At 44.2% G+C, this 22,491-nt stretch overlaps 1 protein-coding gene across 4 annotated transcripts in view; it reads left to right on the top strand.

Annotated features, from left to right (window-relative positions):
• The window catches only part of LOC147032402 (uncharacterized), a 29,079-nt gene continuing 6,588 nt past the window's right edge, over nt 1–22,491 (top strand). Inside the window, exons 1-7 of one of the 4 annotated variants that reach the window (XM_085870005.1) lie at nt 1–107; nt 4,540–4,675; nt 4,860–5,034; nt 7,829–7,991; nt 8,183–8,309; nt 18,825–19,080; nt 19,227–19,520. In XM_085870005.1, coding sequence (XP_085726131.1) covers nt 4,644–4,675; nt 4,860–5,034; nt 7,829–7,991; nt 8,183–8,309; nt 18,825–19,080; nt 19,227–19,520 — 1,047 coding nt within the window. In that variant the 5' untranslated portion in view covers nt 1–107; nt 4,540–4,643. Of the gene's footprint in view, nt 108–135; nt 447–4,539; nt 4,676–4,859; nt 5,035–7,828; nt 7,992–8,182; nt 8,310–18,824; nt 19,081–19,226; nt 19,521–22,491 lie in introns of those variants that run through there. The other 3 variants (XM_085870003.1, XM_085870004.1, XM_085870006.1) reach the window with 3 other exon arrangements.

Genomic DNA, 22,491 nt, shown 5'->3' with positions numbered 1-22,491 from the left:
AGCAGATCTGAAAACATAACCCGTTTGAAATTTGTGCAATTTATAGATTTGCGCAGATATGAGTCATGTCGATCCTGTACATTCATCCTATCAGAATTTTGCATGACGTAAGTTATTAAAACTCGGTCCGCCCTTTTACCACGTGGGTTTTGAGCCTGATGGTTGGCTCTTTCCATTTTGATATTTTTTTTTTCAACTTGTGCCGTTTGTTGTCTTTCCTTTTTATTTACGGCCATATTAGTTGTGTGATTTCACAATTTCCTCTTGTTCCGTCTTCCCTCGAGAAAGGTGTTTCCACCGCTTGCAGGATGCTCGGTGAGGGAAAAGGCAATAGTGTATATAAATGTTTATAGTTTGGAGTTCTGAAATGCACAAGAATGTGTGGTAAATGATACACGGTAAGACGTGTGTTGAGGTCGAGGCGCACGGCGTGTTGATAATACACGGTGAGTTGAATCTGCTGGATTATATTGTTTGACCCGGATATGAATTTGAATTCCTTGTTTGTGATTTACTCCAACGCCTTCGTCGAACCACCGATGCGGTGTAGCGGTCGTAGATTTGTTGGTGGTTTCCCCCTCTCTCCACCTTGTGCTGGCTTTCCTTCGACACTGCAGGGGGATTATAGAGGGGGAGGGGGGGGGACGGAATTGCTCGACTTCACTACTTGATGGTGTACATGTGTCACGGTTTAATAAATCATTGCTGGTTACAAATCCTTTCCACCATTCGTCAAAAAGTCTCTTTCTTTCAGTCATCTATTTATTACATACACAATAATCCTGTCATGTGTGTGTGTGTGTCTGTGTGTAATATATATATATATATATATATATATATATATATATATATATATATATATATATATATATATATATATATAATTCCAACAATCTCTGTGTGTGTGTGACCACTGTTTCTCGACAACCACTGGTCCAATCTAATTGAAACTTGCCAGGTATATTGCTGGGGACCTGAGGATGTGCCTTTTCTAGGTTTGATATTAATCGGACAAGTGCTTCCCAAGTTATGGCCATTTATTTACCAAACCAATGACGAGACACGTTGCTGCGTAGGCGTGACCGATGGGGAAGGGAAGCTTAGCCACGTTCCCCATTACGGGTTACAATGTACGGGCTTCCGGATAATGATGACTGATTCTAATGATTTCTCGATTTCTTGTGCGCATTTATAGATAAACATAATGGCCCAGTTATGATCGTTTTCATATTAGACGGTGTATAAATTTCCGTAACATCAGAGTGCTGGTATGCTCTGAACCAGGAAGTAATTTTTTTTCTCTCTCTCTTCTCTTCTCTTTTTGTTTTTCCTTGCCACAACATTGCGAAAAGGTAAAATACGTTGGCGCTAATTGAATAATTGTGTATGAAAACTAAATTGCGAATAATATGTGAACTTCCGGGCCACGCACATGCGGGCACGCGAGAGCGAAAAAACGGCCTGTGTGGTTGTTTGTTGATCGCGGTTTGAATATTTATTTATTATTATTATTATTATTTTTTACGGGCACGTACTCGTCTATATAATGGGTGACACTCTAGCCATCTGTGCCTTGTCTCGTGCTGCTGTGTTGCCTTTGCAGGAACAGCAGCTTCTGCGATCCATGCCCCCTTTTCTAATAGCTGCTCTCCAGCTTTGCTTTATTTGTGTCATGTCGTGCCAGTTCCCCTCAATGTTGAAGATTTTTAGGTCTTCCTTGATGACATCCTTCAAACGTTTACAGAGCCTGCCACGTGGATGAGTTCCAGTGGCTAGTTCACAAAAAGTACTCTCTTTGGGAGGCGATGGTCTGGCATACAGCACACATGACCCAACCACCTGTCTTGACATCCTCACCATCGTGCTTATGGTTGTTGTGTTGGCATGGGTTAGGACTTCCACATTGGTGATGTTTTGCCACTGGTCAGCGAATATGCATGATGTGGTGTCGGCATCTCTGAAGATTAATATCTTCAGTCTGCCACCTTGGATTTCTATGTGGGGCCATAAGTTGTATGTGTTCAATTGTAAGGAACTTCAACGTAGAAGGACGCCATTAGGCCCATCAAGACTCCACAATGGCTGCCAACTTGTGGTTGTTTGTCCGTGCTCTATCCTTCTTAAATGCTGTGCATTAAGCGAGGAAGCAGCACATAGCATTTTAAAATCCTTGGTATGATTTGGTCGGGGTGGCTTTTAATGATTTACAAAGCCTTCAACTGGAGTGTCATGGAATATGGTTACCCAACTGTAGACCGGTGCTGATGCATGTCGTCTTGCCCCCCATGAGGCCCTTGAGTTCAAGGTTCTCCATGCTGATGTAATCTCATGTGGAAGCTGAGTCTCAAGGTGTGCTGGTTGTTTGCCTTGCAGTTTTCACTGTTTCTCTTTCTGTCCAGCCTATGCCACTCCAGGTTGCACCCATATTTCCAGAAGTCCTTTCCTCGTTATCATCAAAGTCTAAACTCGACGTTCCCCTCCGTTCTTTTACACCCCTATTTTCTCCGTTGTAAAACTGTTTTCCCAAATCTATTCTCCACAAGCTCTTCCCTGCGGAAGTTCGTCCGTTGCCCACCGCCACCTCGTGGGTTCTGCCGTCTCCATTGCTGAGCTCTGTTCCACCCATTGAGACACTTTTCTCACCATTTTTCTGCAATCCCTGTCCTTGTGCTGTGGTGCATTCTTCAGTTGTCCCAGTGTTTTCACTTTGCCTGTGAATCCTTTGGCTCCTGTTGTGCTTCTCTTTAATAAATCTCGACATCTCTACATCTATACATCTATACATTAAAGTATCTGGATTTCTTTGTTCGTCCATCCATCCCTCTGTTGCATTCTTCACTGGGATATCATTACGGCGTTGCATCCAGCGCTAGGCTTCTACGGGCATGCATATCATTCTGGCGTCCAGCACTTGTCCCTTCGCTTCATTGACGGCAGTCGAACACCATAACCCATGTGTCTGACGCTATCTGACGTTCGTTGGTGATTGGCTGAATGCCAGACACTTTGTGACAGGATGTTGGATTTAGTAAAGTGGTGGTGTAGCAAGACAGTGTTACGTGGGGGAAACAAACAAACAAACGAGCAGTCGTAGACTGGTACTTACAAAATCGTCAACTTGACCTCTGACCTTGTCTAATAAAAGCTGTCTCTAGAGAATGTAGCGCCGCAAACCAGAAGTTTCTACGATGATTCTGTACCAAACCATCAAAAATCGAATGTTTTGGATGTTTGACCTCACTGTGACCTTGACCTTTGACCGATTTTGACCAAAATCTAATCAGCACAAGCCATCACCCTCCTGAATCACGTGGTGTAATTTGACATTGGTAGCTCCTTCCGTTCTCGAGTTATTGCGCCTACAAACAAACAAACACCCAAACAGATGACGGAATATACTTATGTACTTATGTACATCAATATACTTATGAAATCTTGAGATTTCGTCAGTAATAACTTGACTGTCAATATACTGTATTACTGTAATGTAACATGTAAAACTTGTTGTTCAACTACCATCAGCGAAGCGACAGGTTCAGTGCGAGTACACACACACACACACACACACACACACACACACACACACACACACACACACACACACACACACACACACACACACACACACACACACACACACACACACACACACACACACACACACACACACACACACACACACACACACACACACACACACACACACACACTTATATAAGTATAACTTTCTCTTCTCTCGACCCTTCTCCCACATACACTGTCTCTCTTTTCTTCAGTTCACTTTTTTGATTTGCTAAATCCTGGTTTTTTAGCTCACCCGGAACATAGTTCTGGGAAGCTAAAGGGGTCTAGGGGTGGGAGGGGTGGGGGGGGTCCCCCAAAAATAAGTATTTGCTTTCTTATCAGAAACTACACACACAATTTCGATGAAACATGACCACAAACTTTATCACCCGTGATGTAGCAAAGTTTGTTCACGGCATTAAAAAAATAATCCAGAGGTATTTACTTTCTTCCTCATGACATACTTTTGGGGTCATCTGTGCCTACCAGTGGTTCCTTGGTTATCTTATCCAGCTGCTACCTGGTGAGTGCCCAGGGGTATTTCCCCTATGTTTATAATATTATTGTTATTATTGTTATCCAGGGGGTGGGAAGAAGGGACTATTTGGTTGTTTCCTTGATTACCCAAGTTCTGGGTTATGTACTGCCTCCCCCAACCTTGTAAGTACATGATGGATGTTCCCCAAAAGATTAATGCCTTAAAAATGAGTTAAATGACATCAAAATGTGGTCGACCAAGAAATTCTTATCTTGATTTCATGCATACTTATTAGCAGCCTAATTAATCTTCTCTATTTCCTTCCTTCTCAATGTTTGTCCTCAAAAAATGTTCAAAAGTGCTTCTCCCTCGATCTTTATTGCTTCCACCTTTAGTAGCTTTCACAGTATTGTTGATTAAATAGCACCAACCTGTTTGTTATAATCATCTCTGTGATGTGATGGATTGTGTTGATCATTTTTTCCTTCTTCCATTAGGTGAGGCATATGTGACATTAGCGTCTCGCCCAGGGTACTGTTGGGGAGCCTTGGTTCTGGGTCAGTCTTTGCGCCAAGTCGGTACCTCACGAGAACTGGTGGTCATGGTCACTCCAGGGGTGGGCGTGGAGCTAAGGTAACCAAGCCAACACCTCAGCACCACCGGCATATATGTAACCATTACCATTAGTTTTCCTCATGATCTTTTTCCACTACTCTCACTGTAAAACTTGTTTGTATTTTCTTTCCGCCAGCACCATCACCCACTATTAAACTAACTTTCTTTGTCACCTGACATTCCTTCCCATATGGCTTTTCAGGGCCTGCCTGGGTCAGGTGTTTGATCATGTACTGGAGGTGCCGGAATGGCGCAGCCTCCAGCTGGAAATGCTTTCTCAATTGGGCCGTCCTGAGCTTGCCATATCACTCACCAAGCTACACTGCTGGACCCTCACGCAGTACCGCAAAGCAGTCTTTATGGATTCGGACACCATGGTAATATATTGAACCAGGTCAGGTCAGGTATGGGAGCATGCGCCAGAACGGCGCATCGCTGCGGCCACTTTCCGCCGGTACTCCAGGGGCCTCCGTCTGGCCATCCCCCAGGCAGATGCCTGGCCCATCCCCTTCTCCTTGAGATGATGGTCAACCTGCTGCAACCACGAGGCACGTGGTCAGCCCATTGGCCTCCTCCACTCACGAGACTCCCTCGCTGAGAGAATCTGGTGAGCAGGATCGGCGTCAGGAAAATGAGCCACATATCCATACAGGCGCAGCTGACGCTCACGGACTATACAGGTAACAAATGTCATTTGAGTCTCAGCAACCGCTCGTTGGACACAGTCCGACCAGCGATAGCCAAGGATTCTCTGAAGAGACCTGGTCCCAAAGGAATTGAGTCTCTGTCTCAGATCCTTGGTCAGAGTCCAAGTCTCGCATCCATAGAACAAGACTGAAAGCACCAAGGGCATGAAGACTCGGACTTTCGTCCTCCCGCACAGGTACCGGCAGCGCCACACTCTTGCGGTGTTACCTCAATTATCATTGGAGTCAGCTTATTGGACACAGCTACAGCAACTCCTTGAGTATGGTAACCATCAGAGTGACCAGACCAATAGTAGGTGTAACCACCCACCATGATCTCGCCGCAATCCGGTCTACGAACCTCAGAGAGTGCTGCAATACCCATGTCCAAACGCTTGAGCTCAGATCATAACAGAGACAGGTGATCATCCTCTCTTCGGGATAGGACATTCCAGGCTTCCACCCGAAGGGACCGCCTCGGATTAACCCAAGGAGACCGCCGTCTGGTGGACGACACCTCAGCACCACTCCGACACACTCTTCCACAATGTGACCCGGGAATGTTACCCTGTGGTTTCCCTCTTGTCATCAAAGATTGGGTGTCCTGAAGGCTTTGCCCCAATCCCGTCATCTGGAGAGCTGCCCTGCGAAGGGAAGCTGCACAGGAGGTACTCTCACAGAGTGGATTTTCAGATTTATTTGTGTTTTTGTGTTGCTTGCATCCATTCTTGTAAATGGATGGACTCTGCTCTTGGTGTCAGGCAAGGGTCTTTACTCGGATAATTATTGATGGGGTTTGCCAACATCTGCTTGAGCACCAGCATCCAGAGCAGTCAGGCTTTGTACCAAAGGGGTCAACGATTGACCGTACCCTTTCCCTTCGGAACCTCACTGAACGCAGATGAGCGTTTTGGCTGGGGCTGCTTACAGCCGATGTTGATCTCTGTAAAGTGTTCGATTCAGTGAATCGGGATGCCCCCTGGAGGATTCTTGGTCTTCACGGGGTGCCACCAAAACTGATCAATCTGATGTCTGAACTATACTCTGGATCTGAGAGTGCTGTGAGATGTGGTGATACCATCTCCGTCTTAATTCCATTTGTTAGGGGTATGTACTGCCCCCCACATTTCAGCACTTTTATGGACTGGATTCTGGGGAGGATGTCGGAGAGATCAAGCTGTGGTGCATTGTTTGGGAATGTCAAGATCTCTGACCTTGATTTCGCAGATGATGTAGTCATCGTTGCAGAGACTGGATATCCTTTTAGGAGCCCTCGAGGTGCTAATTGAGGAGTCGGAGCCACGAGGATTACATGTTTCCTGGGTCAAAACTAAGATCCAGGTCTTCAATGACATCTTGGATGCTGCTATCTTGTCTGTACCCCTTTGTGGTGAGGATGTTGAGGTCACTGAGAGATTCACTTGCCTTGTCAGTGATATTCACGTCTGCTAGCTGTGAGCCAGAGGTCAGTGGACATCTGCGTCGGGCCTGGGGAGTCATGGATTCACTGGATCATGGGGTGTGGCACTGTCAGTCCCTGTGCAGGAGGACGAAAGTCCGAGTCTTCAGATCCTTGGTGCTTTCAGTCTTGCTCTCTGGACGTGAGACTTCGACTCTGACGAGGGACCTGAGATGGAGAATTAATTACTTTCGTATCAGGTCTTATCGGAGAATCCTTGGCTATCGCTGGTCGGACTTTTTGTCCAACGATCGGTTCCTGAGAGAGACTCGAATGAGATTTGTTACCTGCATCGTTCATGAGCGGCAGCTATGGCAGTATGGACATGTGGCTGGTTTTCCTGATGCTGATCCTGGTCACCAGATTATCTCAGCAATGGAGCTTCATGAGTGGAGGAGGTCAATGGGCTGACCACGTGCTTCGTGGTTGCAACAGGTTGATTGGCATCTCAAGGAGATGGGGATGGGTCAGGCATCTGCCAGATGGAGGCCCCTGGAGTATCGGCGGAAAGTGGACACAGCGACGCGCTGCACTGGCACATGCTCCCATGTCTGACCTGACCTGTGCATTGAATGACTTATTGGCTTGTAAAAAGTTTCAGATTATCATACAGTGTGTGGAATGCTCAATGAATCCATTTCATTATCAGGGTTTTTTGTAACATAGAAACAACCCATGAAGAGCTTTGAGATCAATCAGAAATTGAAGAAAAACATAAAAATGGGATTGAATCCTCACTAATCTCTCAGCTACAGAGACACAGCCAATTGTCATAAAGTAGTGTCAACTTCAAATGCGGTTTCTTTCACATGTAAAACAAATTTGATATTTACGATGAATGACCAAGCCACATTTTTCTTTATATGCATGGTTTAAAGATATCTCCGAAAAAATATTTTTGATGTACCGTATAAAAATATTTATTGGTTTTTTTTTTTTTTTTTTTTTTTGGTGGGGGGGGGGGGATTTCAAGTTGGCCATGAACTATAAACCAATTTGTGTGTGTGTCTGTTTGTGTGTCTTCAGGTGCTACAAAATATTGATGATCTTTTTGAGCGAGAGGAGCTATCAGCTGCTCCAGATCCTGGCTGGCCTGACTGTTTCAATTCTGGAGTGTTTGTGTTCTGCCCATCAATGGCCACATACCATGCCTTGCAGGACTTTGCCTCCACCAATGGTTCTTTTGATGGTAATTGCCAGAGTCAAAAACTGTTTCCAATCCTGCTCTTTCTTTCTTCCTTTCTGTACACGTACACGTACACAGCACCACCAGAAATGTAATCGTGATCTTTTAACTCAGTATTTGACAGCAATGTCATTATAACCTTTCCATACATTCTTGGATCACTGACTTGAAAATGGGATTCCTTATGCACACAGGTGGAGACCAGGGCCTTCTCAATTTTTTTTTCAGCAACTGGGTTTCCAAAGATTTTTCTCGTCGCCTTCCATTTGTGTACAATCTCTCCTGGAGTTCAATATACTCGCACCAGCCAGCATTTGAGAGGTATGGACAAGGATTGTTACAAGATAACAATATGCCATGTAGAAATCTTTTTCCAGTCCAGAGTGATTTCATCAATCTGTTTAGTCTTTGGAAAATACGTGATTGCTCTCATTCAACTTCCAAAAGTGCCCGAGCTGTGAACTTATTTGCACTTTCTGCTCCGAGTTGATCAGTTTTATACACCACACATTCAACTCATTTAACAGTACAAGTACACCCACCCTCTACGGGAGAGACAGGAATGGTAATGTTGTTGTTCTCTCAGGTGCAACCAATAAAGGCTGCCAAGGTGTTGAGGGGGTGTGTCGCATTGGGATTGTCATGTGTGTTCTATTTCTGAATGTCTTTATAGATGTGGAGGAACTCTGGGAAGAGTTTGAAATGGCAAAGGATTTACCTTGTGTAGCCTTTCTTGGTTGCTTTATACAGCCTTTTCAGCTCGAAGAGCATGGGAGGTGTGTTTGTGTGTGTGTAAAGATTTTTTTTTTTAATGGAAATAGATATTTTAGATATAGATATATATATATATTTTCAGAAATATAAAATGGCATCTGGTGTTTATCCTTTCAGACCAAAAATATTTAAGGATCCTGTGACTTTATGCGTTTCCACATAATTGTAAATCGGTGACGTTGCAGGTGGTAACCAAGACATGCAGCGCATACAATACAGTCGTACCTCACCATACGCTCTTTCCATTTTACGCTCCTTATACATTATGACTCAACTTCCCTAATCTGCTCACTGGCTTCAGACATACACACCAATGTGTTACACATTGGTGTTTCACAACAACCGGTCTGGATCTGTTCCAGTCCATGACATTTCCTTAATGGTCTGTAAGAGTTTTCTTTTACTGTATTTCACTTTTAACGGTTAAAGAAATATAGTCACTCTGTTTTATATTGAACAAGTAGTAAATCCCGGCGTTGCTCGGGATAGCAATAAAGGCTGGCGTTGCCCGGGCTTTCTTGCAAATTTCCTGAATGGCTGTTATGGTTAGGGTTTGGGTTAGCTACCCCAACACTAACCCTAACCCTAACCCTAACAGCTTGGCGTAGCGGAGGCAAACAGCGCCCGGGGCAAAGTGGAAATTTGCGTCCCCCGTAGGCCTTAAACTTGAGTGGATTTGAATGGAAAATCCCATAAGGGATATCGATTTATCGATTTTTTTTTTTTTTTTCGAATATCGGAAGTGTTATGGAAAAAATGTATAGCCAATGACCTAAGTTGGACCAAAAGTCATAATTGTACCGAATTTGAATGGAATCGGTTGGAGTTTGTGGAAATGCATAAAGAACACACACACACACACACACACACACACACACACACACACACACACACACACACACACACACACACACACACACACACACACACACACACACACACACACACACACACACACACACACACACACACACACACACACACACACACACACATCCTCAGCTTTATAGATATAGACGATATATAAGATTTAACTACCATAATCATCAAAACGAATTTTGAGGGGCCTCTTAAGGAAGACAATAATATCATTACTATATATGTCAAAGCTTGTTTCATTTCATGCAGTAACAAAAAAAGCGGCGTGCCGAAATATTAATATAGATATAATGTGAGTGTGCCTGGTGTTGGCTTAGTGGTTGGCATGGTGGGCTTGGAATCCTAGGGTCCTGAGTTCAAATTCTGTTTTGCTGTTGAATTAATACCAGATGGGGTTGACTCAGCCTGTCATCCTTCCGAGGTCCGCTAAATGAGTACCAGATGCTGGGATGATTGAGTCATTCGAGTATCCTGCATCGGAGTGGCGACCCATCCAGGATACTGCTTCAGCAGCACTGATTCTCTGTACAGAGTATGGTCCCAATGGATGGATGTAATGTGAGTGAATCCCTATTTCACAAGATCAAAATCACTACCCAGCACTGTTTCGCCTAAATATACATTCCACTCCAGCAGCTCCGCTCCAGGTATTCCATTTAACCTGCTGTGTTTGGCACAGCTGTGCATGCAGTGCAGTCCAGTACGTCCTGCATAAACCCTGAAAAAGGAGGTGCCTTTGGATCGTTTATTTATTTTAACAAATAAATATTTCTGTAAATGTGATGAGGAAAGTAATGAAAGTGATGTGAAGGTTTACAAACCGACACCACATGGGGACTCTCGTGAAACCATTTCCTGTTATTCCTGTGGAGCTTGTTCTGAGCACATCCAGTCCGTGTACTTGCAGTTTGTTCAAATAAATTTTTATTGCCATTTCATTTATGCCTGAAAAGTTGAAACGTCGCAGCCCAAGAAAATTGAACGAAGCTTTTCCCTTCAAATGAAATTTGACGTTTTGAAACGTTAAAGATCTGGAATGGGCACAACATATTGTTACATCTGAGGGGGGTATGCATTCAAAGGGTAATTAGGATGTTTAATTTGGTATGCCATGCTGTTCGAGTTGTACCAGGATCTCGATGTAATAAGTAGCGATTCAGTGGTGATAAGTTGTCTAGTAAATGTCCATTTCTTTAAGGGGGAAATGATAATTGTCACGTAATTAGATAGGGAGATGGGTTAGGGTAAGTGTGTATGCGTAAACCCTTTTAGTATTCCCTGGAGGCTTGCCGTGACGTAACATGACAGTGCTACGGATGGCGCCGCCCCGTGATCACGATTGGCGGAAGGGACGGCAGAGGGCCAATAAAAGGGATCGATTGGAAGTGACGAGGACTCGAGGATAAAAAGGTTCTGTTCAGAAAGGAAGAGGAAGAAGTCATAAAAAGAAAGCGTCTGGTCGAGGCTGTTGGTCTCGGAGCGCGCTCTCTTGTTGCGCTGGTTCGTTCCTCGATTCGTCGTGTCTCGTGGCCTTGCTGTGCCTCGTGCCTCACCTCGGTTGGCTCTGGAGTTCTGCTGGCTCGGAGTATGGGACCGAACGGCGGGCAGACCTGCCTTCCTCTCCTGCTCGCATCTTGGCGCCAGAACTGGCTCCCAGGCGGCTGTGAGCGGTCTTGGGCCTACACCAGGAGGTCGACACCACCAGGAACAGTACCACGGTGTCTCCTGCCCCTGTCGAGCGCAACGCCAGCTCATCTAGCGCCAATCCAGTGACTGTTGCGTCGACACCACGGGCAAGCCTGACCACTAGCTTCGTTGTGTGTATGTGTGTATGTGTGTATGTGTGTATGTGTGTGCCTGGCGCCTTAGAGGGTTTGAGATTTGTATATCCATTGGAATTGTTTGTGTTTTCCCCACGCCCGAACCCACACCACCATCCCGTCGAATCGCCCCGGATCCCTCCTCTTGCCGAGTCTTATTATTATTTCTGGTTAGAGAAATAAACATTATTAACTCAGTGAAAAGCGACTTGTGCGACCTTCCTCGTCCCGTTTGCTGTGGAGCGTTTAAAACCGCCATCTTTGGGTTATAAAAAATAAACCGCCTCCATCGTTTCGGCTCATTCTACGTTGGCGGGACTGTTCAAGTCCCGTGGACGTCACATTGGTGTCAGAAGTGGGATGTTCGAACCCCTCTAAATTATATTTGGTATCGGGAGAATATACCAGGATTAAAATCTCGCCACGAATTGGATAATAAAATTACTACAGAAAAGCGCGCGAGCGCGGGAAAATTTTGGCGGGAGTTTTCAAATTAAATTTAATTGGCGGAAAACGGGATTTCTGCACCATGGCGGATGTGCAGATGTTAGAGGAGGAAGGGCACGTGTCAGGCAGCGAGTCGGGGGAAGAAGGGAGAGACGGGGGTAGGATCGGAACCTCCCCCATTCCGAGCGTGGACCGTGCTTCATTGCCCGTAATGGAGCCGGCAGCACCGGAAACCGGCGCGATGTCTATCTGGACAATGTTGGAACGTTTAATGAGTGCAATTACAGCACAGGGGGAAAAAGATGATGGCACATGGGGCAGAAATGGCAAAAATGACGGCACAAATGGAAAATCAATTCGTGACACAGAGGGCAGAAATGACAGATCAATTGGGGGTAATGGGGGTACAGTTGGGTGCACGGATTGATTTAATGAGGGATGAATTGGGGGAAAAGATGGAGAAAATGAAAACTGAGATGCAGGAGTGTGTGGATGTTAAATTGGGGGAAATACAAAGTAAATTCGAGGATAGATTGGAGGAAACAAAGGTAGAAATTACATTGGAGGGGGAAAATATACAGAAAAAATTGGTAGATAAAATTGATGCAACGAACATTCGGGTTGATAAAGTGGATGAAGGCCTGGAACGTCATCGTGCCTGTGTGGATGCTCGTATGCAGCTGCAAGTAGAAGAGTGGGGAGAGCTGAGGAAGCAAGGGATGAATTTGGCGGAGGAGGTAAAAGGATTGGAGGCTCGTTTGGACGAACAAGATAAAATTATGAGCCAAGATGAAGACTTGGATAAAGGCCTGGTAGAGCCGTCTTTTGTAAGTAGAGTGTCCGGGTTGGTTGAGGAGCAGCTACAAACTCGCGACGGAGCCTTGGAGGAGGTTGTGCGGGCCCAGAAGATCCTGCGGGAAGAGGTGAATCGGTCCGTTTGGAACAGGAGGCAAAATTGACCCATGAGACCCTCACCGCAAAACATCTTTGGCCACAGTGGGCTCCGAAATTGGATACGCAGCCACAAGGGTGTTTGATCCCTGGGCTGGATTCGGACAAGGAAGAAACTGGGAAGCGGGCCACCGGAAAAGTGATCCCCCTGGTAAATTTTGACGGGTCAGGGAGCGTTGAAGCTTTTTTGACGCAATTTGAGTGCATTTCCCTACTAAACGGGTGGAATGAGCGGGAACGTACAGGGAATTTGGTGGCAACGTTGCGGGGACCAGCCGCAGATGTGTTAAACGTGATCGCGGAGGGGATGTTGACCAGCTCCCACATTTGCGAGGCGTTGAGCCGTCGGTTTGGGTTCGCAGCAAGCTGTGATCTGGTGCGGGCCCAGCTCCAGCACCGCAGATTAAAGCCAGGCGAGACAGTGCAGGAGCTGGCACAGGACATTTACCAATCAGTCAGGATCGCGTATCGGGACCTTACAGTGGAGGCATGGGACAGACTGGCACTAGAGAAATTTTTAGCTGCTCTTCCGGACCCTGAGGTCCGAGCGCTGGTGGAGTTACAGGATCCACCCACCGTTCACCGAGCGGCCGAGTGCGCGGCCAGGCTGGCCTCGTGGAGGCGGCCGGGTCGGGTGCCAGAGAGGCCATCGGTGACGATCCGACAGGCGGAGATTCGGGATCAGGGAGGGGGGCTGGGAGAAATTGGCATTACCCAAATGCTTCAGGAGATGAATCCTCATGCTGAACCGCCAGGTCTATCCGAGGTGCCCTTACATCGGTCGAGACCGGAAATCACTGTCGGGGGTCGGGGAGACTAGATCGGGCTGGGCATATAGGGCCATGCTCGGCTGGTGAGATTGTGGAGAAGTGCCTCCTTTGGTGAAAATAGTGAATTGTGGGAAAATTGGCATGGGTTTGTACGTTCTGCTGGGTTTTAGAGTGACAATAGGGACAGTGGGTAATTGGTAACAAAGCGGGCATGAGTGGCTGTCCAATGGCTGGTGCGTGGATCGGGTGAGGAGAAGTGCTGTGTGAGTTGTTTTAAGTTAAGAAGTGAAATGTATGGTGCACACATTGATTTTTTTTATTGGACATGGTGTGGTTACAGGGAAGGTCATGGTCGGTGAAGTGTTAGAAATGCAGGTGTCACATGTAAGGCCGATGGGGTGGGGGGAGTCATGTGGGTTTTGTGGGTGGGGATGATGTGCTTGTGCGCAGGGATTGCTGAAGCTCACGGTGAGCGGGAATTGCGACCCCCTTCAAGGAGATTCACCCCTGGTGGCTAATGGTGACAGTGTCTGGAGGCAACTGGGAGAGGGTCTGGTTGGGCGACCAAGGCGGGTAGGACCTTGGCGACCCAGGAAGGCCAGAGGAGCCACTGAGACCCCTTCCAGTGTGTTGTACGGGGTTAGAGCTGATGGCTACCATGGGGGTGGGAATCAAAGGGAGCGGGGTGGAGAAACGTCAGGGTTGGACTAAAGCTTACCTGTGGGCATAGTTGCACCTGAGATGCCCCCATCATCTTGTGGTAACCCACCCCACGGCCATGACGAGATTCAGCCTGCATCATTAAAATGGGGACCATGACCGAGAAATGTGATGATGACCATGGTGTGAGTGTTGTGAAGATGTGTGAGTCCCACTCAATCCCGCACAACTTGACATGTGCAGCAAGGGCATGATGTCCGCATAATTTTGGGGTCAAGCAAATTTGAAAATTGGCTCCCCAGGTAACGCTGGGTCTATTAGCATCCACGGGGGGGGGGGGGGGGGGACGCGGTCAAGTGTAAATATCCCGTGAATAGTGTCGTTAAGGCTTAGAGTAGGAATGTAAAGTATAAGTGTTGTGTTTTTGTGGAACCTTTTGTTTCCCCTCCCCAGATCACTGGAAGAGTGTTGGACAAGAGCGATGATCCAGAGGATGGAGTGCAACTTCGCTCAGTGCTCTCATGTGATTAAATAAAAAAAAATGAATGATTGTTTCGGTGAGGATAAGGCCATAAGGGGGCAGCACATTAAGCAGGATAGGTAAGTTAGCTGCGGCTCGCTGCCCATTGCCCCTCCTACTTTATTTCATTCGGTTAATTAGGTGTGAGTCAGTAAGTGTTAAGGCTGGTACGGTAGCGCCTGTGATATACCTTGCAGGAGCTGCGGTACCAGAGGAGGGTGCAGTGTTGCGTCTGAGGGGGGCATGCATTCAAAGGGTAATTAGGATGTTTAATTAGGTATGCCATGCTGTTCGAGTTGTACCAGGATCTCGATGTAATAAGTAGCGCTTCAGTGGTGATAAGTTGTCTAGTAAATGTCCATTTCTTTAAGGGGAAATGATAATTGTCACGTAATTAGATAGGGAGATGGGTTAGGGTAAGTGTGTATGCGTAAACCCTTTTCGTATTCCCTGTAGGCTTGCCGTGACGTAACAGGACAGTGCTACGGATGGCTCCGCCCCGTGATCACGATTGGCGGAAGGGACGGCAGAGGGCCAATAAAAGGGCTCGATTGGAAGTGACGAGGAAGTGATGAGGAAATTCTGGTTAGAGAAATAAATATTATTAACTCAGTGATAAGCGACTCGTGCCTCCTTCCTCGTCCCGTTTGCTGTGGAGCGTTTAAAACCGCCATCTTTGGGTTATAAAAAATAAACCGCCTCCATCGTTTCGGCTCATTCTACGTTGGCTGGACTGTTCAAGTCCCGTGGACGTCACAATATGCATTTACTGCAATCGAGAACATCGCGAGTATTGGAAGGAAGTTCGGTCTGCAAACCTACATTGTGGCGTTAACGAGTCCATTATCTCCGAAATAAAGAAATGCGCAGAAAACATAAGGGGTCGTGAATTCTCTGGTTATGCATCGCAAGCGAGGGTGATTCCGGTAAACGATTCCAGTGCACGACGCATGAGTTATTTTATCGGTGAGAGGAAACTTATTTGCCTCCCCACGTAAAATAAAAGTTTATTTTACTCCAAAAATCCACCTCGTATGTGGAGAGCATAATTTTTTTTTGACTTCAAATTTTTATGAAAACGAGGATAATTATTAATTGCGGCTTATTCCACGTGACGGAAGCGAGTGAATAATGCTGCAAAAGGTACAACCTGGATTGGTTCTGTGGGCTAACATGCTCAGCTTGTATATTTTGCTTGTAGGTATACATGTATGACTGAAATATTCAATGGAATAACGTAAAACAAACAAGGTTTCATTATTATTCTTGTGGTTTATTCCAATGCCACTTGCTACATAAAACATTTGTATTTAAACTCCTGGAAGTTTTGTCTTCCATGACTGAGCATATTGCTGTTGTCATGGTGGGTATTTTTATTTGTGTTCCTTCCATGTACTTTATTTTTGTTTTTAATATTGCTTTGAGTAGTACTGGTGTACAAAGCAAGAGGGATGCTTTCATATGCCATTTGCAGTTTATTTCTATTATCTGTCCTTCAAAAGTTATAAAAGTTCAAAGTTGCACAAGGACTTTATGGACAACTGTATACAGTATGTTTTGTGGCTCCTTCCATCTGTCACGCTTTCTTCTAAAGCGTTCCTGATGTTGCGCCATTGGAACCACTCACTGCATTAAAACTCTAGGTGCTGCTTCTTCCTCTTCATTCCCAAAAAGACGGGCTTTTAAAACATGAATTTTTTTTATCATTTTAACCCTTTGAACCCAGAGTTCCTTGGACTTTCGGCTCTCCCACCCTGGGCTCCCTTGAGAAAAATTGGGCCGCTCGGCTATACGGAGGTTTGAATAGCAGCCGGTAAAATGGCCGATAGGATTCAAAGGGTTAAAAACAGACTATTCCCCCCCCCTCCCCCCAAGTAAATAGTTTATTAGCTTTCCAACCAAGTAAATTGATCACAGTAAACCCTTAAATATCACAGGGGTGACTTACTGTCCTGGAAAATGCCACAATTTTCAAAACTGTAGTCGCTAAAACCATTTTCTTGTGTGAATAATGGGGTTAGGTTCCTGGGCTTCGAGAAAATGTAGAGGAAGGTCAGCGGCAGCCAAAAATAAACATGTCACAATCCAAAATAGAAGGGCACTCAGTAGAACGCATACCTCTACCATGTAATGCCTGATCCACAAGAACATTATCGGGCCCATCACATTTTTGAAATGTATTGCTTTTGGCCCTCTCACTCAATGGTGAAGAATCACTTTAAAAATTAAAGAATTCTCTTATCTAGATCCAGATTCAGATCTTCACCAAAATTTAATCAGTTCTTCCTTGTCATATACCCAACATGTCCACCAGGTTTCATCCAAATCCGTCCACAACTTATTGAGATATCGTGATATATACATATACAGTATATATGTGTATATATATATATATATAATTGTTGGCCCTCTCACTTAAAAAATGTTAGTATCCGGATCTTGACCAAAGTCTAATCGGTTTGTCTTTGTCACACAACCAACCTGCTCATCAAATTTCATCCGAATCCGTCCACAACTTTTAGAGATATCCTGCACGCAAACAAACAGACAGAAAGGGGTAAAAACGTAACCTCCTTCACCTTCGATGGCGTAGGTAATAAACATGCAAAATACGTATGTTGGCTTTACGACGATGTCTTCTGCCGTGTTGAAGCAGATTAAATGTTCAGAAGCGGATTAAAGATTGCCCCCTCCCTTCTGTAATTTGTTTGAAGCCCCTAGTATTCCTCCACTATCAATCTTGTAAATCCTTTTACTTTGTAACTTGATGTATTTATTAGGTTATCTCAACTCTATTCTTGAAGAGATTAACTTATTTAATGGGTAGTAATGTCTGGATGTCTCTGTCCGTCCGTCCGTCTGGTCGTCCATTAACTTTTTTTGGGGGGGGGGTGTTGTGATCACCTCCTAAAACTTCAGATCCTACTCATCCATTATTTACCAACTGATTAATTTGAAACCTCATACAGCCCTTCTCCTACCGGAATGCTCGGTCTTAGATTTTTTTATTTTTATTTGATTTTGGATCATGGGGACCTGCAATGGGGTTCCTCCAAATTGGCGCCAGCCAGTCTAACGTCAGTGATATTTCCCATATTTTGGAAGCAGCAGAGGTCTGAATGACCACCTCAATAGATGATTGCCCACTCGGGGCTATTTTCTTTAAATATATTGTTCCCAGTTCTGTAAAACGGCGAAATAAATAAAATTAAAAGAATCACTTAAATTGTGTCTCATTTTGTACTTTTCCATTCCATTATTAACAGTGAAACAACAAAAGGCTCATGGTGCGCGATAACCATCGCAACTCAGCTGAAAAACCGATTGGTCGAAATGAACCCCCGCAATAATTAAAACGGTACGTAGAGAGATTACCTGTGACTGGTCCAAACTGCGATATTCCAATCCGTGATGTCATCTGAGCGTTTACTGTATTGGCTTTCCAACCAAGTAAATCGATTATTAGCTTTCCAGTGGTATATCATTTTAATTATTCAATGACATCAGTAACCCTTTAGAATAAAGCATCACACGCACACATGCACACATGCACACACTGCTTCTCTTTTTAATAATAGATGATGTACAAGGTAGTATTTTTAATTTCTTTTATAAAATGTGAATAAGGAGAAAAATGAATATTAGAACGGGGTTTTATATTTTTAGTACATGGGACATGTGAAGTATCCATAGACGATGCAAGATATTTCCGATGATGAATTAAAAAGCCCGATTCATTTTGCAAGTAGCAAAATTATTCAACGGTATCCATCGGTGATTCTTCACAAATGTTCTATGGACGTGAGCGTTTGTCTGGACACCATCACTTGCAGAAAATTCAAGGCTGTTATGGTCGTTTGGTTTTGTTAGAATCACAAGACCTCTTGGGGGCTGGTATAATATTTGTGCGTTCAAGATTAATTTAAATAGCTTATTTTTGGGTACAGCGGTGGCCCATGCTGTGGTGTTTTACTGACGAGCCGCCATTGCTTACACCGTTATCTCTTTCTCTCAGGTTTCGCTCCTCGGTACGTGTGGTGCATTTCTTGGGTGCGGCGAAACCTTGGCATTTCCATTGCCCTGATGGTGGGTTGCTGGCTTGGTTGGGGGGTGAGGAGCCTTTTGGAGGAAAAGGACAATCGGCATGGTGTACGACCCTTGCTGAATCCCCAATGCCTGTGGGGGCACAAGAAGGCTGTTTGCGTGACTGGTGGCACCTCTTTCGCAGCAAGGTGCAACCTCTGCTAGAAGCAGCAGGAATAGACGGACTGGTATGTTTCCTTGGATTGCACATTTCAATATATAATTGTGTGAATCTTTATTCACAATTTTTCTCACTTACTTTTGTCTTCCATTGATATTCGTATTTTTCCCTAATTTTTTTTTTCCTCTTACTGTCTTCACCTTGTAATTTAAGGATGTGACTGTCTTCCTCCAGCCAACGGAGTCAAAACAAGCTGCTTTTATCACACACTATCCATCTTCTCAATTTCCCCACCTCCTGACTTCTTGCTCTGCAACACCTTGCTGTTTACCTGAATCCATTGCACTTTCTACACCCTCCTGCACTCCATATGTATGCTCCCCTTGCGCTCCTCGCACACTTGCATTCTCTTTACCTGCCCGCGTTTCTCCCACCCACTTCATTTCCCCATCTCTTTTGGATCATCTGGACTCCAAAGCAGCTGGACCTTCAGCATCCACATTCACAGTAAGCTGTTAGCTGTTAGGCTATTTTTAAGTGTTTTCTACATTTTTTTTTAAAGAAATCCTCTGATGTTTTTGTGTTTATTCATTGATGGTGACACTTCCTAAAAGAAAACTCACAATGCAAGTCACATTCATACATTTTAACCCAAATTGTGTATAACCTGTCCAACAAACCCTCACTTGCTCAACCTTTACCTTCAAATTAATCCACCAATTGTAGAATTGTCTCCGTGTCCATTGTCTTATAATACACTTTACTTCCATGTTTCAAGTGTGCAGCCCATCACTCCCTTCTGTGCTCATACATTCACATCTACAATATCTCTTCCACACAAGCTGATTCTATCCTTCTTACGTTCCTATCGGGGCCATTTACATTTGTTTTTGATATTCCTACCTTCCTCACTACTCCCTATGCATATCAATGCCCTCCCCATAACCTTTCGTAGTTTATGAACCTGTTTCCCTTTGTCGTTTAGTTCCTTCATGAGCCTAGACCCTTGTATATAATAGACATTTTCTTTCACTCTGTCTTACCTCAAGCTTAAATATTTTCTATGCATGACATCTCGTACAACCCTCATTAAACTGAAATGTAAAATCCTGTTTATACCATTCAAGATCTTGCACACTTGAAGCATATCTGCTCTGACAGCCTTTGTGAACACAGGAATGGCAACTTGAGGATTCTCAGGTGGTCTTCGTATGCCAACTCAGACAAGCCTGCAACTCCCTTAGTCACTCTTTGCTTTCCTTTCTCAATTTTTACTTACGAAATCTAAAGATTTCGTAAGTATATTGATGACTTACGTCATGTGTTTGTGTGTTTGTTTGTTTGTAGGCACGATAACTCGAGAAATGAAGAAGCAATGTCAAATTACACCACGTGATTCAGGAGGGTGAGGGCTCGTGCTGATTAGATTTTGGTCAAAATCGGTCAAAGGTCAAGGTCACAGTGAGGTCAAACATTCGATTTTTGATGGCTTGGTACAGAATCATCGTAGAAACTTCTGGTTTGCGTCGCTACCTTCTCTAGAGACAGCTTTTATTAGACAAGGTCAGAGGTCAAGTTGACGATTTCTTAAGTACCAGTCTATGACTGCTTGTTTATTTGTTTTTTGGTATTGCACCAGACACGCATTACAATATTTTAAGTGTTTTCTACAATGTAACCATAACTTCTCTTTCCAAGTTCAAAAAAAAAAGTCTCTGATTATTATATGAATCCAACAATTCTGTTGGCCTTCTTACCAATAATATCTGGATCCCTGTGTGTCATCAGAGGCGACCAGGGTTGGCGTCAGGAAGGGCATCCGGCCATAAAACATTGCCTCAAGAAAAATCCCAACCCCTGCACAGCAGGGAAAAATGGCTGTAAAAACGGTCATTATATATATTTTTTTCTTACCAATAATATCTGCCTAAACTGAACTTTGTTGACGCTTCAAAAGTCACCTCCAAATCATTTTCTTCTGTCCCTTCATTTATCATTGCAAAAGCTCCATCACATACCATACTTGTATCTATAATGACGTATTTCGTCCATAATTAAGTACATTACTTTTCATTTGTGAACACGAGAAACACCCACTCCTTTTGGGAGAATTAGCAAGTCAACACCCCCTTCCGCCGTCCCTCAGAGGCAAGGTTTGTGCCCATGACCTGACTGGGTACTACTGACACGTGCGAAATTTGGTGATCGGGTGAAAGTAGTAAGTCTGTTTCCACCACCTCGCGGTAGAGGGGAGGGGGTCCTTATGCCTATGACCTAATCATAGGTTCTACCAAGACTTATGTCAAATTTGGTGAGATCGGGCCAGCCATGGTTTTTTTGTTACTTACATACTTACATAATACAGATAATTGACTTGTTCATAAACTTTTTTTAATTATTTTTTTGTAATTGAGCACTCATGGCTGGTGTTTTTGTGTTCTGCCTCTACATGTTTGTGCACTCAGGGTTGGTTCAAAGAGCACAGATGTTTGCATGTGTTTTTTTATTTTATTTATTTTTTATAATTACAATACAAACTGAACATTGCTTTTGTGTGGTTAAATACTGTTTAGAACATGTTTAGAAAATGCACCTAATTTGAGTGGACCCAAATGTCACCGTGGTGAATCTTACTATATATAACGTGCCGATAGAAAGTCTACTTTCAAATTTTTCACCTTTTGTTGCCTTTCAGCCTGGAATTAAATTACATTAAATCAGACTTTTACCACCTTTATTTACACATTATAACCTGCAATTTCTAAGTGAAAAATTCGACAAATTTCAGAAAATTAATTAACAATACATAACTAGAATATCTTGGTTGGATAAGTGTCCCCCCACCCCCCCCGATATACTTGGTGGAAGCACCTTTGACAGCAATTGCAGCTCTGAGTCTGTGGGGATAGAACTATACCAACTTTGCACACCTTTATTAGGCAGCATTTTCCCATTCTTCTGCACAAAACTGTTCAAGCTCAGTCAAGTTGCATAGGGAGCATTTATGGACAGCAGTCTTCAAGTGATGCCACAGATTTTCGATTGGATTTAGGTCAGGGCTCTGATTGGGCCGCTCAAGGACATTTATCTTTATGTTCCTTAGCCCCTCCAGTGAAGCTTTGGTTGTGTGCTTCGGGTTGTCATGTTGAAAGGTGAACTCCCATCCCAATTTCAGCTTTCTGGCAAGGTGCAGCAGGTTTTCTTCAAGGATTTTTTTACCTTCGCAAACTTTGTTGCGAAGGTTATGTTTTGATCGCTGTGTATTTATTTATTTATTTATTTATTTGTGAATATGTGTGTTTGTTATTCTCATAACTCCAAAAGTATTGAACTGAATCGCAGCAAATTTGGTGGGATGATTGGTTATTATCCGAGGACCATTTGATTAGATTTTGGGAGCGATCGGGTCAAAGGTCAAGGTCATGAAAAGGTCAAAATCGTCTTTTTACCATAGCGCGGTCAATTTGTATCCAATTTG

This window comes from Eptatretus burgeri, chromosome 2, assembly GCF_056783735.1.
Source record: "Eptatretus burgeri isolate ZD-2024b chromosome 2, Ebu_testis_v1, whole genome shotgun sequence".
Lineage (NCBI taxonomy): Eukaryota > Metazoa > Chordata > Myxini > Myxiniformes > Myxinidae > Eptatretus > Eptatretus burgeri.
This window is presented reverse-complemented; position numbering and strand designations above follow the sequence as displayed.